The following is a 15,948-nucleotide window of genomic DNA, read 5'->3' as shown; positions in this document are numbered from 1 at the left end:
TTAATAAGCAACAAGCTCCTGGACACGTTCAGGTGTGAAGTCTGGAGATTATTTGTGTAATGAGATGTTCTCTACAGGTGTCGTTCAGCGGCAGGTTGGGTTTCGGCTCCCTCCTGCATCTCGAACCTCCCCCAGACGTATCATGCTCCGTGTTTGAGCGATCAGCTTACCACCAGCTCACGGCTAGCTGGCAAACTCCGATCTAAGCCTTTAAAAAATAGCCGCGGCAGATGACTGCTGGCGCTGGATTATCGGTTCCTCGCTCGGTTGTGGCGGCAGAGTTGTGAATACTGGGAAGTGACACAGCCGGTGATGCAACAGGTCGAGTTCCAACAGGAACGATCCCAAGAACCAGATCAGTGAACATCAAAGAAATACACCTTCTCCGTTCAACTGCTCTGAACTTTAAGTGAATTAAACACATTTGTTCTGGATAAACAAAGATTAGATAAATACATGTTATAGCCACAACCTCATGTGACCAGTTTCTAATGAACAAGAAGGTCCCTCTTGAAACCACATTCCCCAGATCCAGATCTTTCCTTGGATCTGTAGTGAATTCACACACATGCTCATCAACAGTCCACTAGACATGGCAGATGTTCTTCATGGAGATCCAGTTATTCTCTGAGAAATGAGGGAACATGTTGAGGACGATGTCACAGGAAGTAAAGAGAGGGGATCCTGGATCCACACTGAAGCTTCATGGTTTCCTTCTGGACCAGTCAGATCCACTGGTTTCATTTAGATTCATTGTCCAGAAGATCAGACCTCATGTAGTTTTTCTTAAAGCACGTCCAGGAACAACGAAGATAGATTCACAAACTCTTTCCAATAACTTTTATGAGACTTCACATGTAAGTATAGGCTGTTGTGATGATAAGGAATGGAACAGCCTCAAGTGAGTAGTCTTCATCTTCTTATCAAACCTTCTCTGCTTGGTCACCCTCCTCTTCCTCTGCCTCCCTCCATCATCAGATGTGACAGGTGTTGCTGGAGTTGTTTAGGAATCCTGGAGGATTTAAGGTGGGACTTATTCTTACCTAATACTATAATGCTCATTAATTCCTGCTTTGGTGACTTCCCTCCCCCTGATCCTCTGGCCGGCCCATCCTCACCCTGTGACGCCGGCAGGGCCTCGAACCCGCGGCTGCTCAGCGTCAGACGGGGCGAAGCGGTGGAAGAGCGTCTGTGTTCTGAGGGGGAATCTCTGGGGAAGGCGGGAACAGGGGATTGAAAGATGAGGGGTTCGGACATGTCACAGAGAAGTGGGGGGGGGGGGCGGACACAGGAGGGTGTGCAGGGATATCAGGAACCTTGTGTTGAAGCTAACGTGCTCCAGGGATCTAGTTCCTCACCTGGAGGTCCTGGGTTCGAACCTCCGGACTGTCTTCATCTCTGTGAAGCTCGACTCCCTTCGTTTCCTTGCTCCTCTACTTGAACTCTAATCCTATTGAACGCTCAGTTAGTACAGTCGAGTGCAGTGGTTCAGGTTTGAATCTGGATCCCAGTGAATTCAGTTGTAGTTTCTACATTTCATCCGTTACACAAACTTAGGTATGATTCTAAAAAACAAATTAGAGTGAAATAAAAAGAGAAAACAAAGGATTTAGTTTCAGTTAATTCTCTGGTTCATCTGTCAACATGTGTCTGAGCTGCAGGACCATCTATCACCATAAACCAGTGAAATCAAACAAAGCTGGTTTATATGGATTTTTGTGTAAAGTCATGAAGTGATATCCATGTGACTAAAGTTTAATCTGTCATATAAATCCCACCTAATCTCCTGTGTCCCTCCTTTATTCAGAATATCACCCCAATCAGTTGCTTCTCTCAGTGAACTCTGTTAAATTTAATATTTACTGCCACTTTATAAAAATCAGCCCTGACTGAGTGAAATCCATATTTGATTATGAGCACAGCTTGATGATATCAGTGAAATCCTGCAGGTAATCTGGCCGACGCCCACTTTGTGTTGCGCAAACACGGGGTAATTGTATCATAGCTTCCATCATCTGTTACAGAATGATTCTAATAAATGATCCTTGTATTAGTGCATCGATCGAAGCAGAATTAACTCACCACTGTAACTGTGTGTGTGTGTGTGTGTGTGTGTGTGTGTGTGTGTGTGTTGAACATATGTTTCAGGGTTTCACTTCACGCTGCGTTGCTACAGTATGAATTTTTGATTTCCTGTCAGCCCAGCGTGACACAGCTAATACGTTAGCATATAATGACTCCTATTGATTACTCACCTGTGTGTGTGTGTATATTTGTATGTCTGTTGTGTCTTTACCCGCTGGGTTTATGCGACAGCAGGGGTGGGAGGCTAAGAGGCGTTAGCTTGGTGAGAAGGATTAGCTCGATCTGTTAGTCCTCCTTTTCTCTCCCAGTGTCACGTCTCATTACTTCTGTCCCCCCCGGCTGGACGTCTGTCCTGAGCGGGACACATTAGAGTCCAGGCCCGGCAGCTCCACAGGACCAGTGATACCCTTCACCTGAGAGGCTGGTTCCTGTGAGCAGACAGGTCAACTGCTCCCAAAGCCGGCATTCATGGAGCTAAGCCTCCACTTGTTTAAGTGAAGCGATGGGTGCTACACAACATGCATATGAAGGAGGGGGGGGGGGGGGGGGGGGGGTCAGATTACATTTAGAGTTGATATATGGAAACCAGGAAAATAGGATCTTTAGGGTTGTGTATCTTTAAACACATTCAGCTCATCGTTGAGAGTTAATTGTTCATAATGTATTTTAAATTTCTTCTTTATATCTGGTGTCCACATGTTTTTAACCCTTTACATTTAAAAATACAAAAGTTATTCAAGTGCTGTACAATAAAAACATGGGAGAGAAACACGAGTAGGATAAGATTAAAAGAGAATAAAACAAAATAAAATGTTAAAAAGTGAATGAAAAAATAATCGTTAAATCCTGATAAAACATTCTTAAATATGTCAGTGGAGCAGCTAATGTAAGCGTGTGATAGAGTAATAATACTAACACTGAAATTATGAATTAATTAATTCACTAGTGGATCAACAGAAAATATTACTTTGTTAATAAGTTAGCTGTTATATTAAGATGTTAGTTATTAAAGCTTCCTTAGTATTATAATAATAAAATCTGAATAGATTAAAAATGATCTAGACAGAAAGAAGCCATCAGTCACAGCCCAACAATATTAATATTCACTTTGATATTGTGGAATATGTTGGGTCAACAGGAAAGTTAGATAAGATGAAAATTGTAACTCCATATTAAATCTAATTTCCTCTGTGCCCATTCAAGGATATTTAAACGTTTGTTGACGAGACGTTTGTCACAGAATTATTAAATATGTGAGTCAGGATACATCAGTGGGATCTACTCCTATGAGCCTGTGTTTAAATGTCCCTGAGACACTAACACATCATTTATTGGATGAATGTAAACACGTCTTCAGCTTGTAGATCCTTCCAGTCAAGTGGCTCATTAGAAGAATCAGTGATGTTAAGCTAAACGTCCTCTTTGTCCTCTTGTCTTCAAACCGACCAGCAGCCGTTCATTAGTGTTTCATTTGGTGAATTCCTTTCCTCGTGTGGGTCATCGACTCTCACCCGTCCACCGACCCGTACCCGGCCACTTGTATGAGTCCACAGCGCCTGTGTCTTGACCCCGTGCTCTCGTTGCCCTCCCCTCCCTCCTCCTCCACCCGAGGAACCCCCCGCCGCCTGCTCATCTCGCCCTCCAGCTGGTTGCCTCCACCGTCCAGAAGCCGCGGCGCTCTCCTGGCCTGAGCAGGGCGGCTAATCTAGATGGCGGGAGGCCTCCCTCCTGCTAGCGTACACAAGAGAGGACAGCCCTAATTGCTTATGTCGTAAAGCTCTCTGACCCAGATAAGCCTTGACTCCCCAAAGCTGTCGAGATAAACCCCACTTTACCTCACCAAACCTGCCTCTGCTGATCCATGCACCCCCCCCCCCCCCCCACACACTTCTGCACCTTCTGCCACATTACTAACACCCAGGACGAGGGCACAAGTGAAGAAGAGGAGCAGTCCCATAGGTGGAATACTGACGGAGGTTTGAGAAGTCGTGTTCTGCAGAATAATAACTTGGTATACATAGTACTTAGATCTTTACCCTGTGGGAAATAGGTCATGTGACTCGAAGCAGGTGGAAAACCCTCCACAAGAAACAAAGAGCTTCAGGAGGAGCGAGCAGCCCTCCTCACATCAGTAGAGCTGAGACAGATAGAAGTGATGGTATCAGAAGGAATCAGTCACAGTGTGGACACATGACTTGATGAGCTGGATGATGATCAGTCCCAATGAAAGCAGTCGCGTGCTTCCAGCTCTCGCGTGCCTGGCTCATGAGCCCGGGTAATAGAGGCTTAAACTGCCACAGTGCTTCTGCTGCGGCCGCTTGTCAAGTGGCGAATGTCACACGTGCTCCACCTCCCCAGCAGATGGTCGACTCCCCGAGCTGAAGCTTCACCAACTCAAAGTCAACTTTCTCAAACTGGCTGCTGTTGAAACATCGTCGGAGATTTTAGTCGTTTAAATGTTTGGTTTCAGAAATGACTTGAGTCCCAGAATCCCGACCTGGGGAGAGTGCAGAGCAGAACCTGAACGAGAGCTGCTGGGTCGATGTGTTCAGGGTGGATCAATGTGGCCTCTGACTCCAGATCAGATCTACAGCACCATCGCTCTGCACAGTGAAAGCACCCGACCACAGCTCACAGGCCCAGGAACCCAGTGCACTCAGATTGGCTCTGGTTCATTTGCTGTTTAAACACGTTGACACTCGATGATCAAACCACAACTAAGTCTTAAACCAGTAAAGACACTTGCGTTGAGCTGGGTGCAGGATCGGGCCCCTTAAGTCCACATTAATACAGATCTTAATTACTAAATGGGAGCTTTTAATTGGATGCTGGCCTGACTCACCCGGTAACACCCATCACATGCTACTGGTGCAGGGATGCCTTTAAATCCCCATCTTAAGCCATGTTACACCACAGGTTCCTGTCAGCTGTGTCAAGTGCTCAGCGAACGATACTCCCACTGATATCTTCTGGTTTTTGATATCCTGTCTTTACTGGGAACGACCCACAACCCTGAACAGACACATTGGGACCTGGAGCCTTCTTGAGAGGAGAGGAATCTGCTTCACTCCACGTCTGAGGAACCAGTGGGTCCTGCTCACTGGGCTCACTGGGCTCGCCCTGTCCTTGGCTTCCTCACCTGTTTAACAGACTCTTATAGAAACACTGTTTACTTGTCATTGCAAATCCCTCTGGTGAAGTTAATTGATTGGATTTGTGCTTTTCCAAGTGGCCATTGAGCTTCCTGGTGACCGGGGGGGTTGTTCAGAGTCTGGGACCAAAGTGTGTGTGTAAAGGCAGGGGGGGGGGGCAGATAAAAGTCATCCAGAAGGTTTAATATAAATTTCCACAATACAAATCAGGCATTATATCTTGCACTCACAAAAGAAAATATAAATATAAATACAAAAACGGAATTTTGCATTAGGGAAGAGTCACGTGACAGAGCACCACTCCACACCAGCACAAGGTCATCCAGGAAACTGGTTTCACTTCATAAACATTTCATCAGCTCTAAAACAAAACTCTGAAATGTTCTGAACCATTTGTCATATTTGGACCAATCACATAATTTGCGTGCTACAGTTTTTCCTGCTCGGGGACATTTAGAAAAACGAGCTATTCCAGTTGAAGGAAAATAAATCAAACATCACAAGTGAAGGAAAAATATTTAAAACTCACAAATCAGCAATTACATATTTAAAGAAACTGAACATTAAATTCTGTATCTGCTCGTTGTGTGTTTCACTGAACGGACGTGAGAGAGTTATGACCTGTGAGCCAGTGAGACACACAATAAGATGTCAGCTCTAGAGTTTACATTGTGTGTCCACAGCACAGGATCGTTTTGTAGTGTTTTCATTTTTCTACCATTTCCACATCTCTCATATTAACCCAAGCTTTATACGATCCAATCAGCTATCAGATCTCAGTGTTATGACTCAGCGGTTTTCACAGTGTCTGCTAGTGTTCTACTACGTCTCTGTTTAAAGTTGTCCAGTGCTTTGTCGTCCCGGTGACGTGTGTGTCCGAACATGGACTCACAACTCCTGACATGTGGTGACAGCTGATGTTGTGTAATCGCTGTGTTGTGCTGGTCTCTGGATAACACAACAACACTGCGCTGCCATCTGGTGGCAGGAGCAGGTCACTGACCAGCCTCTCCTTTTCATGACAAGTGAGTTTGATATGATTTGTGAAGTTTGTTGTTATTTGTGCGTTGATGAGTTGTCATTATCAATCTGCTTCTCTGAGGGTGAAGACACTCTGCAGTCACATTTGTGTCTATTTATATATCTGTACAAACTCAGAGACATACTTCATATTCTGAAATATTAACAATGATCGAATGTGTCTAGATTTTAAATGTTTGATTCAGAATCAGTGACCTCACGAGTCCTGGACCAGTTTCTCCTTCAGACCCAACGAGCAGGAGGTCAGTGGTCCCAGAGAACTGTTCCATCACAAGACCACAGAGGAACCAGGAGGTTTGGGTCGGGACCCGGGTTTGAGACCAGAGCAGGTTAATAGAACATACGTCCATCCCTTCATCAGAGGACGCCGAGTCCTCCCTCTCCTCTCAGCACCTCCTGGTGGAGGAGGGGTATTTGGTCTTCAGACCCTCTTTGAAGCTGCGGAACAGAACCCGGTTGCGTTTGTTCTCCTCGTCTTTCCGGGCGTGGAACTCCCCCTGGACCTTGAAGCCCCGGTGAACCACGAAGGCCGAGCTCAGAACCGAGAACCTGTAACCAGCCACATGCAGCTCGCAGGCCTGGAGGAGGAGGAGAGAGGAGGAGAGGAGGAGAGGAGGAGAGGAGGAGAGGAGGAGAGGAGGAGGAGACAGGGGGAGAAGAGGTGATAGGAGGAGATGGAGGAGGAGATGTTGAGCCGTCAGACCTTTTAACTGTTTGTTGCTAATCAGGATTATACAGAGGCAATGATGTAGAAGAAGGAACGTGGACCGGGACAGAACCCATCACGTTCTGAGTGAGCTCTTCATGAGAAGCAGCTCTACAGCATGTGAGGAGCCGTGGGGAACTGAGGTCTGAGCTCCAGCTTCTCCAGTGGGTTCACAGGTCAATATGGAGAACATGAACCATCCTCATGGTCCCATCACCTTCATGAGGAACCTGAACCTCAGGTGTTGGTTCAGGTTCTTCACGCTGATCCCTTTGTCTAAGGACCGGTTCTAGGTAAACCTTCACAGTTACTCACCTGGCTGATGCGGTTGAATCCGTACTGCTTGAAGTTCTCGTCGTAGAGGGGCACCACGTTGGGCCCGATGTAGAAGGGCTCCCAGGGGTCCACCCAGCCCAGCGTGTAGGCCACCTCCAGCACCCCTCGGACGTGGCTGTTGACCCAGCGGGAGTAGTTGGTGGGGGCCTGGCAGCGAGGGCACAGCTCCTCGTAGAACGGCCGCACCTCCCCGACCTGGTAGAGCTGGACCAGCTCCGGCTTGGTGGCGGGCATCTTCCTGGCATGGCGGATCTCGAACGCGGGCAACACGAAGACCTCGTCGCCCGCGGCCTCTCGACCGGAGATCATGGCCAAGAACTGCGGGTGCAGGTCGGCACTTGGCATCATGTCCATGTCCAGGACCAGGACGTAGGAGGACTCGGTTCCACCTCGAGCCACGTTACGGAGAAGGTTGTTGGGGTAGGAGACGTTTCCGCTGATGGCGTAGTTCTTGAACTGGTCCCTGTGGGTCTCCAGTCGGCTGAAGACCGAGGAGCAGTCCTCCAGACCTTCAAAGAGCTCATGGTCCTGCTCGGGGAAACTGGCCGTCTCCCCGGACAGGCAGACCAGGTGGAAGTCCACCAGGGCCTGGACCTGAGGGCAGAAGAAGCTGAGAGCGTAAACCAGAGCCGTGGCGAACTTCACATCTGGCCTGTGTGCGAAGATGGCCACAGAGAGCGGGTGGTGCCACCGGTCCAGGAGCGAGTCCAGGTGGTGCAGGTTGTTGATGGTCGTGTGGGTCGCTAGGGCCAGGACCACCGAGCCCGGCTTCTGGTTCGAGCTGGAGTCACTCTGGATCAGGTTCTTGTACACCCGGTACTGGCCGCTGTGGTCGAAGATCCCCCCGGTGGACAGGGAGAACCGCAGCCGCTCCTTGCGCGTGTTCCTCTCGGGGTGCGCGGCCCGCTGGGGCCCGGAGCGGCCGAACAGCTCGGAGAAGCGGTAGCGCTGCTGGGTCCCGTGGAACCGGGACAGGAAGGACAGGTACACGAGCTGCAGCAGCGCCACGAGCAGCAGGGCGCCCAGCACCACCCGGAAGGCCGAGCAGCGAGGGGACATCCCGGGGACACGGACGGGTCACCGCACGAGATGTTTGTGTTCGAGCCCCAAGGCTAACGCTGACCGCATAGCTACCACGAAGCTAGCACCACCGCCCGCGAGGCTGGAGCCGGGAGCACGGTGGGGGGGAGACGGGTCGCTGCTGGCGGCCACGCAGATTCACCCGGACCCAGCTGCTCGGATCCCCGCGACACACGGTCGATGCCGCTCGGCTGCGACCGCGGCGCAGCTCGATGTGTAACAACCGTAATGTCTGGAGAAGAGGCGCCTGGGAACTTGACGCTGGAGCACCGCTAGATGGAGTGTGGAGTAGAGGAGCAGGACGTTTCACCACGTCATCAAGTCACGAGAGAACTTTGAATTTACAGTGTGTGATATATGATATTGGATATATGATGATATTAATAATAATAATATGTAAATGTACAGTATAAAATTGACCTCGACCACCCAAATGTCTCCAGCGACGAGGTGGCCGAGTGGTTAAGGCGATGGACTGCTAATCCATTGTGCTCTGCACGCGTGGGTTCGAATCCCATCCTCGTCGAAAATTTAGTTTTTCAAATATATGTTTAATTTATTATATATATTTTGACTCTATAAATAGACGTGTCTCTTTTTCATTGATAAAATAACCTTATATTAAAGTATTTCTATAACATTTCTACACAAACCACTGCTGTGAAAGGTGTATATTCATTTATTATTGATTTTAATCTGTCATTTTGAATTTGTACTTATCTCTGGCTTGATTCTTTTCTCCTAACTTAACCAATAAATTCATAGAACTTTTGCTAAATTACCTTGAGTTTTTGATAAACACGGTAAAATAAGGGAAACATTCAAAACTGCCTCTTTACACACTCATGAAGAGGCAGCACTGCAACATGCTGACCTTCGAATGCTGCTCTCGTTTAAACACTTTCACTTTATAGAAGATTTATCTTATAGTTGGAGTCTTGCACTATTGATGGATAGTCGTAGTAACAGTCGTAGGGAATTAATATCCATTTTCAACAGATTTATTCACCTGTGCAGACAGATGGAAATCAATAAAATTTGACCCCAAGGTGTCACTGGTTATATTTGATCTAAATATGAAATGTGCAGAACTCTGCTTCTTGAACCCACTGTTGGTGCTATGGTGTAAACAGTTTTACTTGAACAAGTATTTCAGAGCACAACTGTGAATTTTTTAATTCTTGATCATAAACAAACATTTCTGTCCTTACAACTAAATGAACAGAGTGAACAACATCCACCAGGTTCCAGGAGGCGTTTCAATTTGACTGTGCTACAGGTCAGAAGAACCAAACAAGTTTCATGGTACTTTTAATGTCGGGGCTTTATAGTAACAGTGTGTCACAGCAGCTAACACCCCCGACCTCACATCAGCATTATGGACACGAACCAGCAGCCTTTCAATGCATCACCTTTGTGTTGAGACAACTTCAGGGTCGAGCAAAAAACAAAAAGTCACAAAGGTTGAGTAGAGCCTGAAGATTCATTGTTGACAGTTTAACTCTTGTTCACGCTCTCGCAGGTCAAGTTGTCACAATGCATTCTGGGACTTCTACCTCCTTAAGGGCCAAATCATGTTGAATTCAAGCCACAATGTTTTCGCTATGATAAATGGCAAATGACACACAAGTTGAATTTGTTACACACACACTAGCATTCACGCTGAACATGCATAAGAAAAGCACAACGTACACTTTGAATTTGTGTCCGTCGCTAAATAACCAAACCAAGTGCACCGTGTTTAGCAGGAGTTTCCAGATCCTCGGTTTTCCTGTCAAGAGTTCAGATTTTGTGACTAAGTTTTCAGTACTGCAGAAATCATAAGGCCCTATTGTCTCCAGATGTCATCAGAAACTACGACACTAAAACCCCAGCGCCGCTCTTTGAGCCGCCTCCTTCGCTGTCCCCGGACGACGCCCCCGTCTGGCCCTCCCCCTCCCCCTCCCCCACCAGCCGGATGTTGTAGCGCTCCCTGTACTCGGTGAGCTCCCGTCCTTTCGACTGCATTTTTGTGTTGATGCTCTCGATTATTTTGGAGATCTGTGGGGACAGAAGGAGAAGTTAGATTGTTTTTAATGGAATACAGGTTTCGGGTTTTAGAGGAAAGTGGTGAAGGATCCATCTTGAATCTGATATAACCCTTGTTAATGCAGGTTCTTTAAAAACAATCAACCAGTACATTTGTGCACATTGACTCGTCTTTTACCTGTTCTTTGTTGTTTTCCAGGGCTGGTAGAACTTCCTTTACTGTTCTCTCCACCAGAACTCCTCCAACCAGGCGAAAGCATTTCCTCGAAGCGTCCACTTCCCTCAGCGTGTCGATCACTAGGCTGAAGGAGGAGCAGAGATGTTAACGACGTCTCCACGCCAGCAGCTCCGTGAACCACACGTCAGAAGAAGAAGAAGAAGAAGAAGAAGAAGAAGAAGAAGAAGAAGAAGAAGAAGAAGAAGAAGAAGCTACCAACCTGTGCTCGTTGATGTCCATCTCCAGCTCAGCAGCTTTAGAAGCCATGCCACGTTGTTCCTGACGCATCCTCTGGAACGTGGACACCACCTGTGACCAGGGACAAGCAGAGACACACGCCTGTTACACGTCTATTACACACTGTCCTCACTCCAACATGTCAGTTACACATCGTCCTCACTCCAACACGTCTGTTACATGTCAGTTACACATTGTCCTCACTTCAACATGCCAGTTACACATCGTCCTCACTCCAACACGTCAGTTACACATCGTCCTCAATCTAACACGCCAGTTACACATCAGTTACACATCGTCCTCACTCCAACACGTCTGTTACATGTCAGTTACACATCGTCCTCACTCCAACACGCCAGTTACACATCGTCCTCACTCCCACACGTCAGTTACACATCATCCTCACTCCAACACGTCAGTTACACATCGTCCTCACTCCAACACGCCAGTTACACATCGTCCTCACTCCCACACATCAGTTACACATCATCCTCACTCCAACACGTCTGTTACACATCGTCCTCACTCCAACACGCCAGTTACACATCAGTTACACATCGTCCTCACTCCAACACGTCTGTTACACATCATCCTCACTCCAACACGTCAGTTACACATCGTCCTCACTCCAACACGCCAGTTACACATCAGTTACACATCGTCCTCACTCCAACACGCCAGTTACACATCGTCCTCACTCCAACACGTCAGTTACACATCGTCCTCACTCCAACACGCCAGTTACACATCAGTTACACATCGTCCTCACTCCAACACGTCAGTTACACATCGTCCTCTCTCCAACACGCCAGTTACACATCAGTTACACATCATCCTCACTCCAACACGTCAGTTACACATCGTCCTCAATCTAACACGCAAGTTACACATCGTCCTCACTCCAACACGCCAGTTACACATCGTCCTCACTCCAACACGTCAGTTACACATCGTCCTCACTCCAACACGCCAGTTACACATCAGTTACACATCATCCTCACTCCAACACGTCAGTTACACATCGTCCTCACTCCAACACGCCAGTTACACATCAGTTACACATCATCCTCACTCCAACACGTAACACGTCAGTTACACATCGTCCTCACTCCAACACGCCAGTTACACATCAGTTACACATCGTCCTCACTCCAACACGTCTGTTACACATCTGTTACACATCGTCCTCACTCCAACACGTCTGTTACACATCGTCCTCACTCCAACACGTCTGTTACACATCAGTTACACATCGTCCTCACTCCAACACGTCAGTTACACATCGTCCTCACTCCAACACGTCTGTTACACGTCTGTTACACATCGTCCTCACTCCAACACGTCTGTTACACAACAGTTACTCATCGTCTTCACTCCAACACGTCAGTTACACATCACACACACACAGGAGGGTTCGGGCTGCAGGGGGTGTTCAGCTGCAACCTGACACTTCACCACTAGAGGTCCCTACATTCTACACACTGAGCCTTTAACACGAGTCGGTGGTGTTCAGTTCTAACAGCAGCTACTCCACTCCCTTTAACAACCCCCCCCCCCCCCCCACAGGCAAGTGCTGCGGCCGCTGCTCGATCCAACTTAAAAACAGGAGTTGAGCGAACTGATCGTTTTACGGAGAAACAGCAGAAAGATGGCGGCAGGGGAAGCTAGCGTTAGCTCCGCGGAGCTGAGGAGTCAGATCAGCGGCTGTAGCCTCGGTCTCTGCGGCCGGAGAAGCACGACACCGGCCGCGGAGCCGGAGGCGGCCCGGGGCGGAGGAGACGGTACCTGCTCCGCGGAAGGACCGGCCGGTTTAGCTCCGGCGACGCTGCTCGGCTTGCTGCCCGTGCTGCTGCTGTTGGCTGCCATTTTGGAAGGGTGTTCCTGCGAAGGACCAAGGGGAGGAAGTGTCCAGGTGGTCCCTGTGATCGCCTGTGTGCAAATACACTCCAACTTCCGTGCGTACTTTCCTTTAGGCTTTAATATTCATATTATGATTTCTATTATAAACAGATTCTGCATCGATCTATACACACTCATATTCACTGATATTTTTAGACTTAATACTCTTTTAATCACCGTATTATGCAGGACACAATATTGTTGATACTGTGATTTTAAATTAATACAAATCAAGTCCAAGTTTTAAAGTAAACTAAAATATTAATGATAATACTAAGAAGAATAAACATCTACCCAAATACACGTTAAGTCAGATGTCAGCTTGAGGAGGATTATATTCATTTGATTTTATTCACCTGATTCATGTTGCAGGACACACAGTCCCCAGTAGGTGGAGCTGTTGTGTCCACTGCAGAATTCTAACCAATGTCAAACAGCAGAGAAGAAGAAGGTAAACTTCCTGTTTCAGAGCGTTCACCTCGATTCACATAAAAACAACCGATCATTAAAATGTGTGTAAAACAAGGCACGTGACCTCAGACCGATGTTCAGAGCCAGGTGCATTCTGGGATCAGCAGCCTGGAGACTCCACAACAGGTTGATATTCTGACTTCATATCTAAGGAATGCAGCTATGATCAAATCTAAACGTGCATACTGATATTAAAATGATTTTGTATAGGGGAAGTGATCTATGATACAATCTGCATGTGTGTTGTGTTGTTTCGGTGTTTCTGTGCAGTTGGGTTGATCTCTGCTGATGAGTCATGAGTATAACTGACACTAAAGAAGTTATTTAATTTAATAAGAATACAACCAGTGTAAACATCCTCATGTCCTCAAAGCCCTAACCCTAACCACATTGATGTCCAGTTAATAAGTGACTGGTGCAGTTAATAACCAGCTCCGGGGACCTGACCTGTGTCCTGTGGCTGCAGCAGCTCACTGTTCATTCACCTGTCCTCCAGGATGAGTGCAGCTCCTCACTCAGTGGCTGCAGTCTGTCAGGTGACCTGCACCCCCGACAAGCAGGCCAACTTCTCTGCCTGTGAGCGTCTGGTGGAGGAGGCCAAGGAGCGAGGGGCCAGCATGGTCTTCCTGCCCGAGGGCTTCGACTACATCGGCTCCAGCAGGGAGGAGACGCTGTCGCTGTCCGAGAGCCTGACGGGAGAAACCATCTCCCGCTACGCCCAGCTGGCCAGGTAGCTCCACCCAATGAGGTCACAACCAGCCTGACAGAGCAACAATGGGACGGTTACACAACCGCTCTGGAAATATACAATATTACACATTTGCTTGAGGGTAAACAATAGATAATAACTCATATACACTGAAAGAATCCAACCATCTTGTGTTTATGAAACAATTCACAAGTTTAAACTCTGACTTTCAGCAGGTCGCCATGTTTACAGGATGAATGACAACTTACATAATCAATGAATACATGTGAGGTGAGTGTGATGTGGATGATTGATTCTCTGCGTCCTCCAGGAAGCTGCTGGTGTGGCTGTCTCTCGGGGGGTTTCATGAACGAGGACATGACTGGGAGAGGGACAGACGGATCTACAACACTCACATCATAATGAATGATAAAGGTAGATTGTCTACTTTCTCTCCCTGTGTCATACACAAACACACAATCACACAATCTCTTACATTGTAATCCCCCCCCCCCCTCCAGGTGACATTGTGTCCGTCTACAGGAAGTCCCACTTGTTTGACGTGGAGCTGCCAGGAAAAGGTGTATCCCTCAAAGAAAGTGGCTTCACCATCCCGGGACCCTCCCTGGTGTCTCCGGTCCAAACTCCCATCGGCAAGGTGTCGTCCTGAGATCATAACCTTCATCTAACCTTCATCTAAACCGCTCTGCATTCCATAATAAAATAGAGATGAGCTTTTACATCAAAACAACTGACGTGTTGAACTGAAATGAGTATGTGTATGGTGTGCTTGGTGTTTCCTGCAGGTGGGTTTGGGGATCTGCTACGACCTGAGGTTCCCTGAGTCGTCTCTGGCCCTGCGGCGCCACGGGGCCGACATCCTCACCTACCCATCGGCCTTCACTGTCGCCACAGGAGCTGCTCACTGGGAGGTTGGAGTCATCAGGAGACACACAGGAATTCTTTGAAACATAGATTTAATCAAACCAGTGAAAACGTATCTTGTTTGTTCCGAGGTGTTGCTGCGAGCCCGAGCGATCGAGACCCAGTGCTTCGTCCTGGCAGCAGCTCAGGTCGGCCGGCACCACGAGAAGCGCTCGTCGCACGGCCACGCCCTCGCGGTGGACCCCTGGGGCGAGGTGCTGGGCGACTGCGGTGGGGAGAGCCCTGGCCTGGTGCTGGTGCAGGTGAACCTGGACCAAGTCGGCAGCACCCGGAGGAACATGCCGGTCCAGCAGCACCGCAGAGACCCGGGCTTCTACCTCAGCCTGGAGGACGCCTGACTTCAAGAGAGGACTTCTGGCTCCTGACTTCCAGAGACAAATCAAAGTTACTTCACACAATAATCAACGACGGACTCGGACATGTACAGTTGTATTGATTTTAGATTTACAATCAGTTTTCCTTTTGTCACGCTTCAGTAGAGTGAGTGGAATGGAGGCCGTGGACGGACCAGGACCTTCAGGACTCTTTAGTTTCAGCCTCTGAGGTTTCAAACTGCTGCAGAAAGAAGAACAAGTAGCTCATTAGTTTTTAAAGGACATTTCTCCAGTGGTAGAAAGAGGTGTTGAAATGATTTCATGTGTCTAAACATCACTTCTATTAAATATTTAATAAATATTGTCACTGAATATCGTCTGTGTCTGTTACTTTCTGCTCAGTAAAAACATCAGATGTGAATGTTTGATTGTAATATGAAATATCACTTTGTGGGGTTTGAAAATACAGTCTGTCACAATCTCATAGAAAAGTAACAAACAGCAGATGCTTATTCAAAATATAAGAAAGTGAATTATGTTCAGAAACAAGTAGAGTCGCTGCTCTCTGAACAGAAAAGCCTGTTTATCATCTGATGCTCTATAATGTCTCTGGGAAACAAAACACACACAAATAATCACTTACATGATAAATGTGCATAATGATAAAAATCTAAAATAGTTGATTGATTCACTGCTTGTTGTTTAATTTAGAAAAAAACTATCTAATGGTTTGAGTGGATGTGTTACTG

General features: G+C 47.5%; 3 protein-coding genes and 1 non-coding gene across 5 annotated transcripts; 2 read left to right on the top strand and 2 right to left on the bottom strand.

The window, feature by feature from the left end:
* Nucleotides 1-5,399: 5,399 nt before the first annotated feature.
* b4gat1 (beta-1,4-glucuronyltransferase 1) lies at nucleotides 5,400-8,606 on the bottom strand. Its single transcript, XM_062384362.1, has 2 exons — nucleotides 7,300-8,606; nucleotides 5,400-6,856 (listed from the first exon to the last, which is right to left on the bottom strand). The coding sequence occupies exons 1-2, from the start codon at nucleotides 8,377-8,379 to the stop codon at nucleotides 6,665-6,667; spliced, it is 1,272 nt and encodes a 423-aa protein (XP_062240346.1). The 5' UTR covers nucleotides 8,380-8,606; the 3' UTR covers nucleotides 5,400-6,664.
* A 238-nt stretch (nucleotides 8,607-8,844) lies between these two features.
* On the top strand, nucleotides 8,845-8,926 carry trnas-gcu (transfer RNA serine (anticodon GCU)). The gene has a single exon. It is a non-coding gene; the product is annotated as a tRNA-Ser (tRNA).
* Nucleotides 8,927-9,550: 624 nt separating this feature from the next.
* On the bottom strand, nucleotides 9,551-13,161 carry pfdn2 (prefoldin subunit 2). The gene is made up of 5 exons (XM_062384369.1): nucleotides 13,138-13,161; nucleotides 12,668-12,763; nucleotides 10,866-10,954; nucleotides 10,607-10,730; nucleotides 9,551-10,440 (listed from the first exon to the last, which is right to left on the bottom strand). The coding sequence occupies exons 1-5, from the start codon at nucleotides 13,144-13,146 to the stop codon at nucleotides 10,255-10,257; spliced, it is 504 nt and encodes a 167-aa protein (XP_062240353.1). The 5' UTR covers nucleotides 13,147-13,161; the 3' UTR covers nucleotides 9,551-10,254.
* Nucleotides 13,162-13,203: 42 nt separating this feature from the next.
* nit1 (nitrilase 1) lies at nucleotides 13,204-15,571 on the top strand. 2 transcript variants are annotated; one of them, XM_062384366.1, is made up of 7 exons: nucleotides 13,204-13,378; nucleotides 13,749-13,982; nucleotides 14,272-14,375; nucleotides 14,462-14,598; nucleotides 14,747-14,872; nucleotides 14,957-15,269; nucleotides 15,362-15,571. In XM_062384366.1, the coding sequence occupies exons 1-6, from the start codon at nucleotides 13,326-13,328 to the stop codon at nucleotides 15,221-15,223; spliced, it is 921 nt and encodes a 306-aa protein (XP_062240350.1). In that variant the 5' UTR covers nucleotides 13,204-13,325; the 3' UTR covers nucleotides 15,224-15,269; nucleotides 15,362-15,571. The 2 variants fall into 2 exon arrangements, with proteins under 2 accessions (XP_062240350.1, XP_062240349.1); XM_062384365.1 differs by having other exon boundaries at nucleotides 13,205-13,378; nucleotides 14,957-15,571.
* The last annotated feature ends 377 nt before the right edge of the window (nucleotides 15,572-15,948 follow it).

Source organism: Platichthys flesus, chromosome 24 (genome assembly GCF_949316205.1).
Source record: "Platichthys flesus chromosome 24, fPlaFle2.1, whole genome shotgun sequence".
Lineage (NCBI taxonomy): Eukaryota > Metazoa > Chordata > Actinopteri > Pleuronectiformes > Pleuronectidae > Platichthys > Platichthys flesus.
The sequence above is the reverse complement of the archived record's forward strand: the minus strand, read 5'-3'. Positions and strand labels throughout refer to the sequence as shown.

Coding starts and splice junctions, on each gene's coding strand:
- pfdn2 (XM_062384369.1), bottom strand. Junction 10,731..10,865: donor ATGGACATCAACGAGCACAG/GTTGGTAGCTTC, acceptor CTCCTCCTTCAG/CCTAGTGATCGACACGCTGA. Junction 10,441..10,606: donor TGGAAAACAACAAAGAACAG/GTAAAAGACGAG, acceptor CTGTCCCCACAG/ATCTCCAAAATAATCGAGAG.
- nit1 (XM_062384366.1), top strand. CDS start 13,326: ATGTTCAGAGCCAGGTGCATTCTGGGATCAGCAGCCTGGAGACTCCAC. Junction 13,379..13,748: donor GCCTGGAGACTCCACAACAG/GTTGATATTCTG, acceptor CCTGTCCTCCAG/GATGAGTGCAGCTCCTCACT. Junction 14,873..14,956: donor CAGGAGCTGCTCACTGGGAG/GTTGGAGTCATC, acceptor GTTTGTTCCGAG/GTGTTGCTGCGAGCCCGAGC.
- b4gat1 (XM_062384362.1), bottom strand. CDS start 8,379: ATGTCCCCTCGCTGCTCGGCCTTCCGGGTGGTGCTGGGCGCCCTGCTG. Junction 6,857..7,299: donor GATTCAACCGCATCAGCCAG/GTGAGTAACTGT, acceptor CTCCTCCTCCAG/GCCTGCGAGCTGCATGTGGC.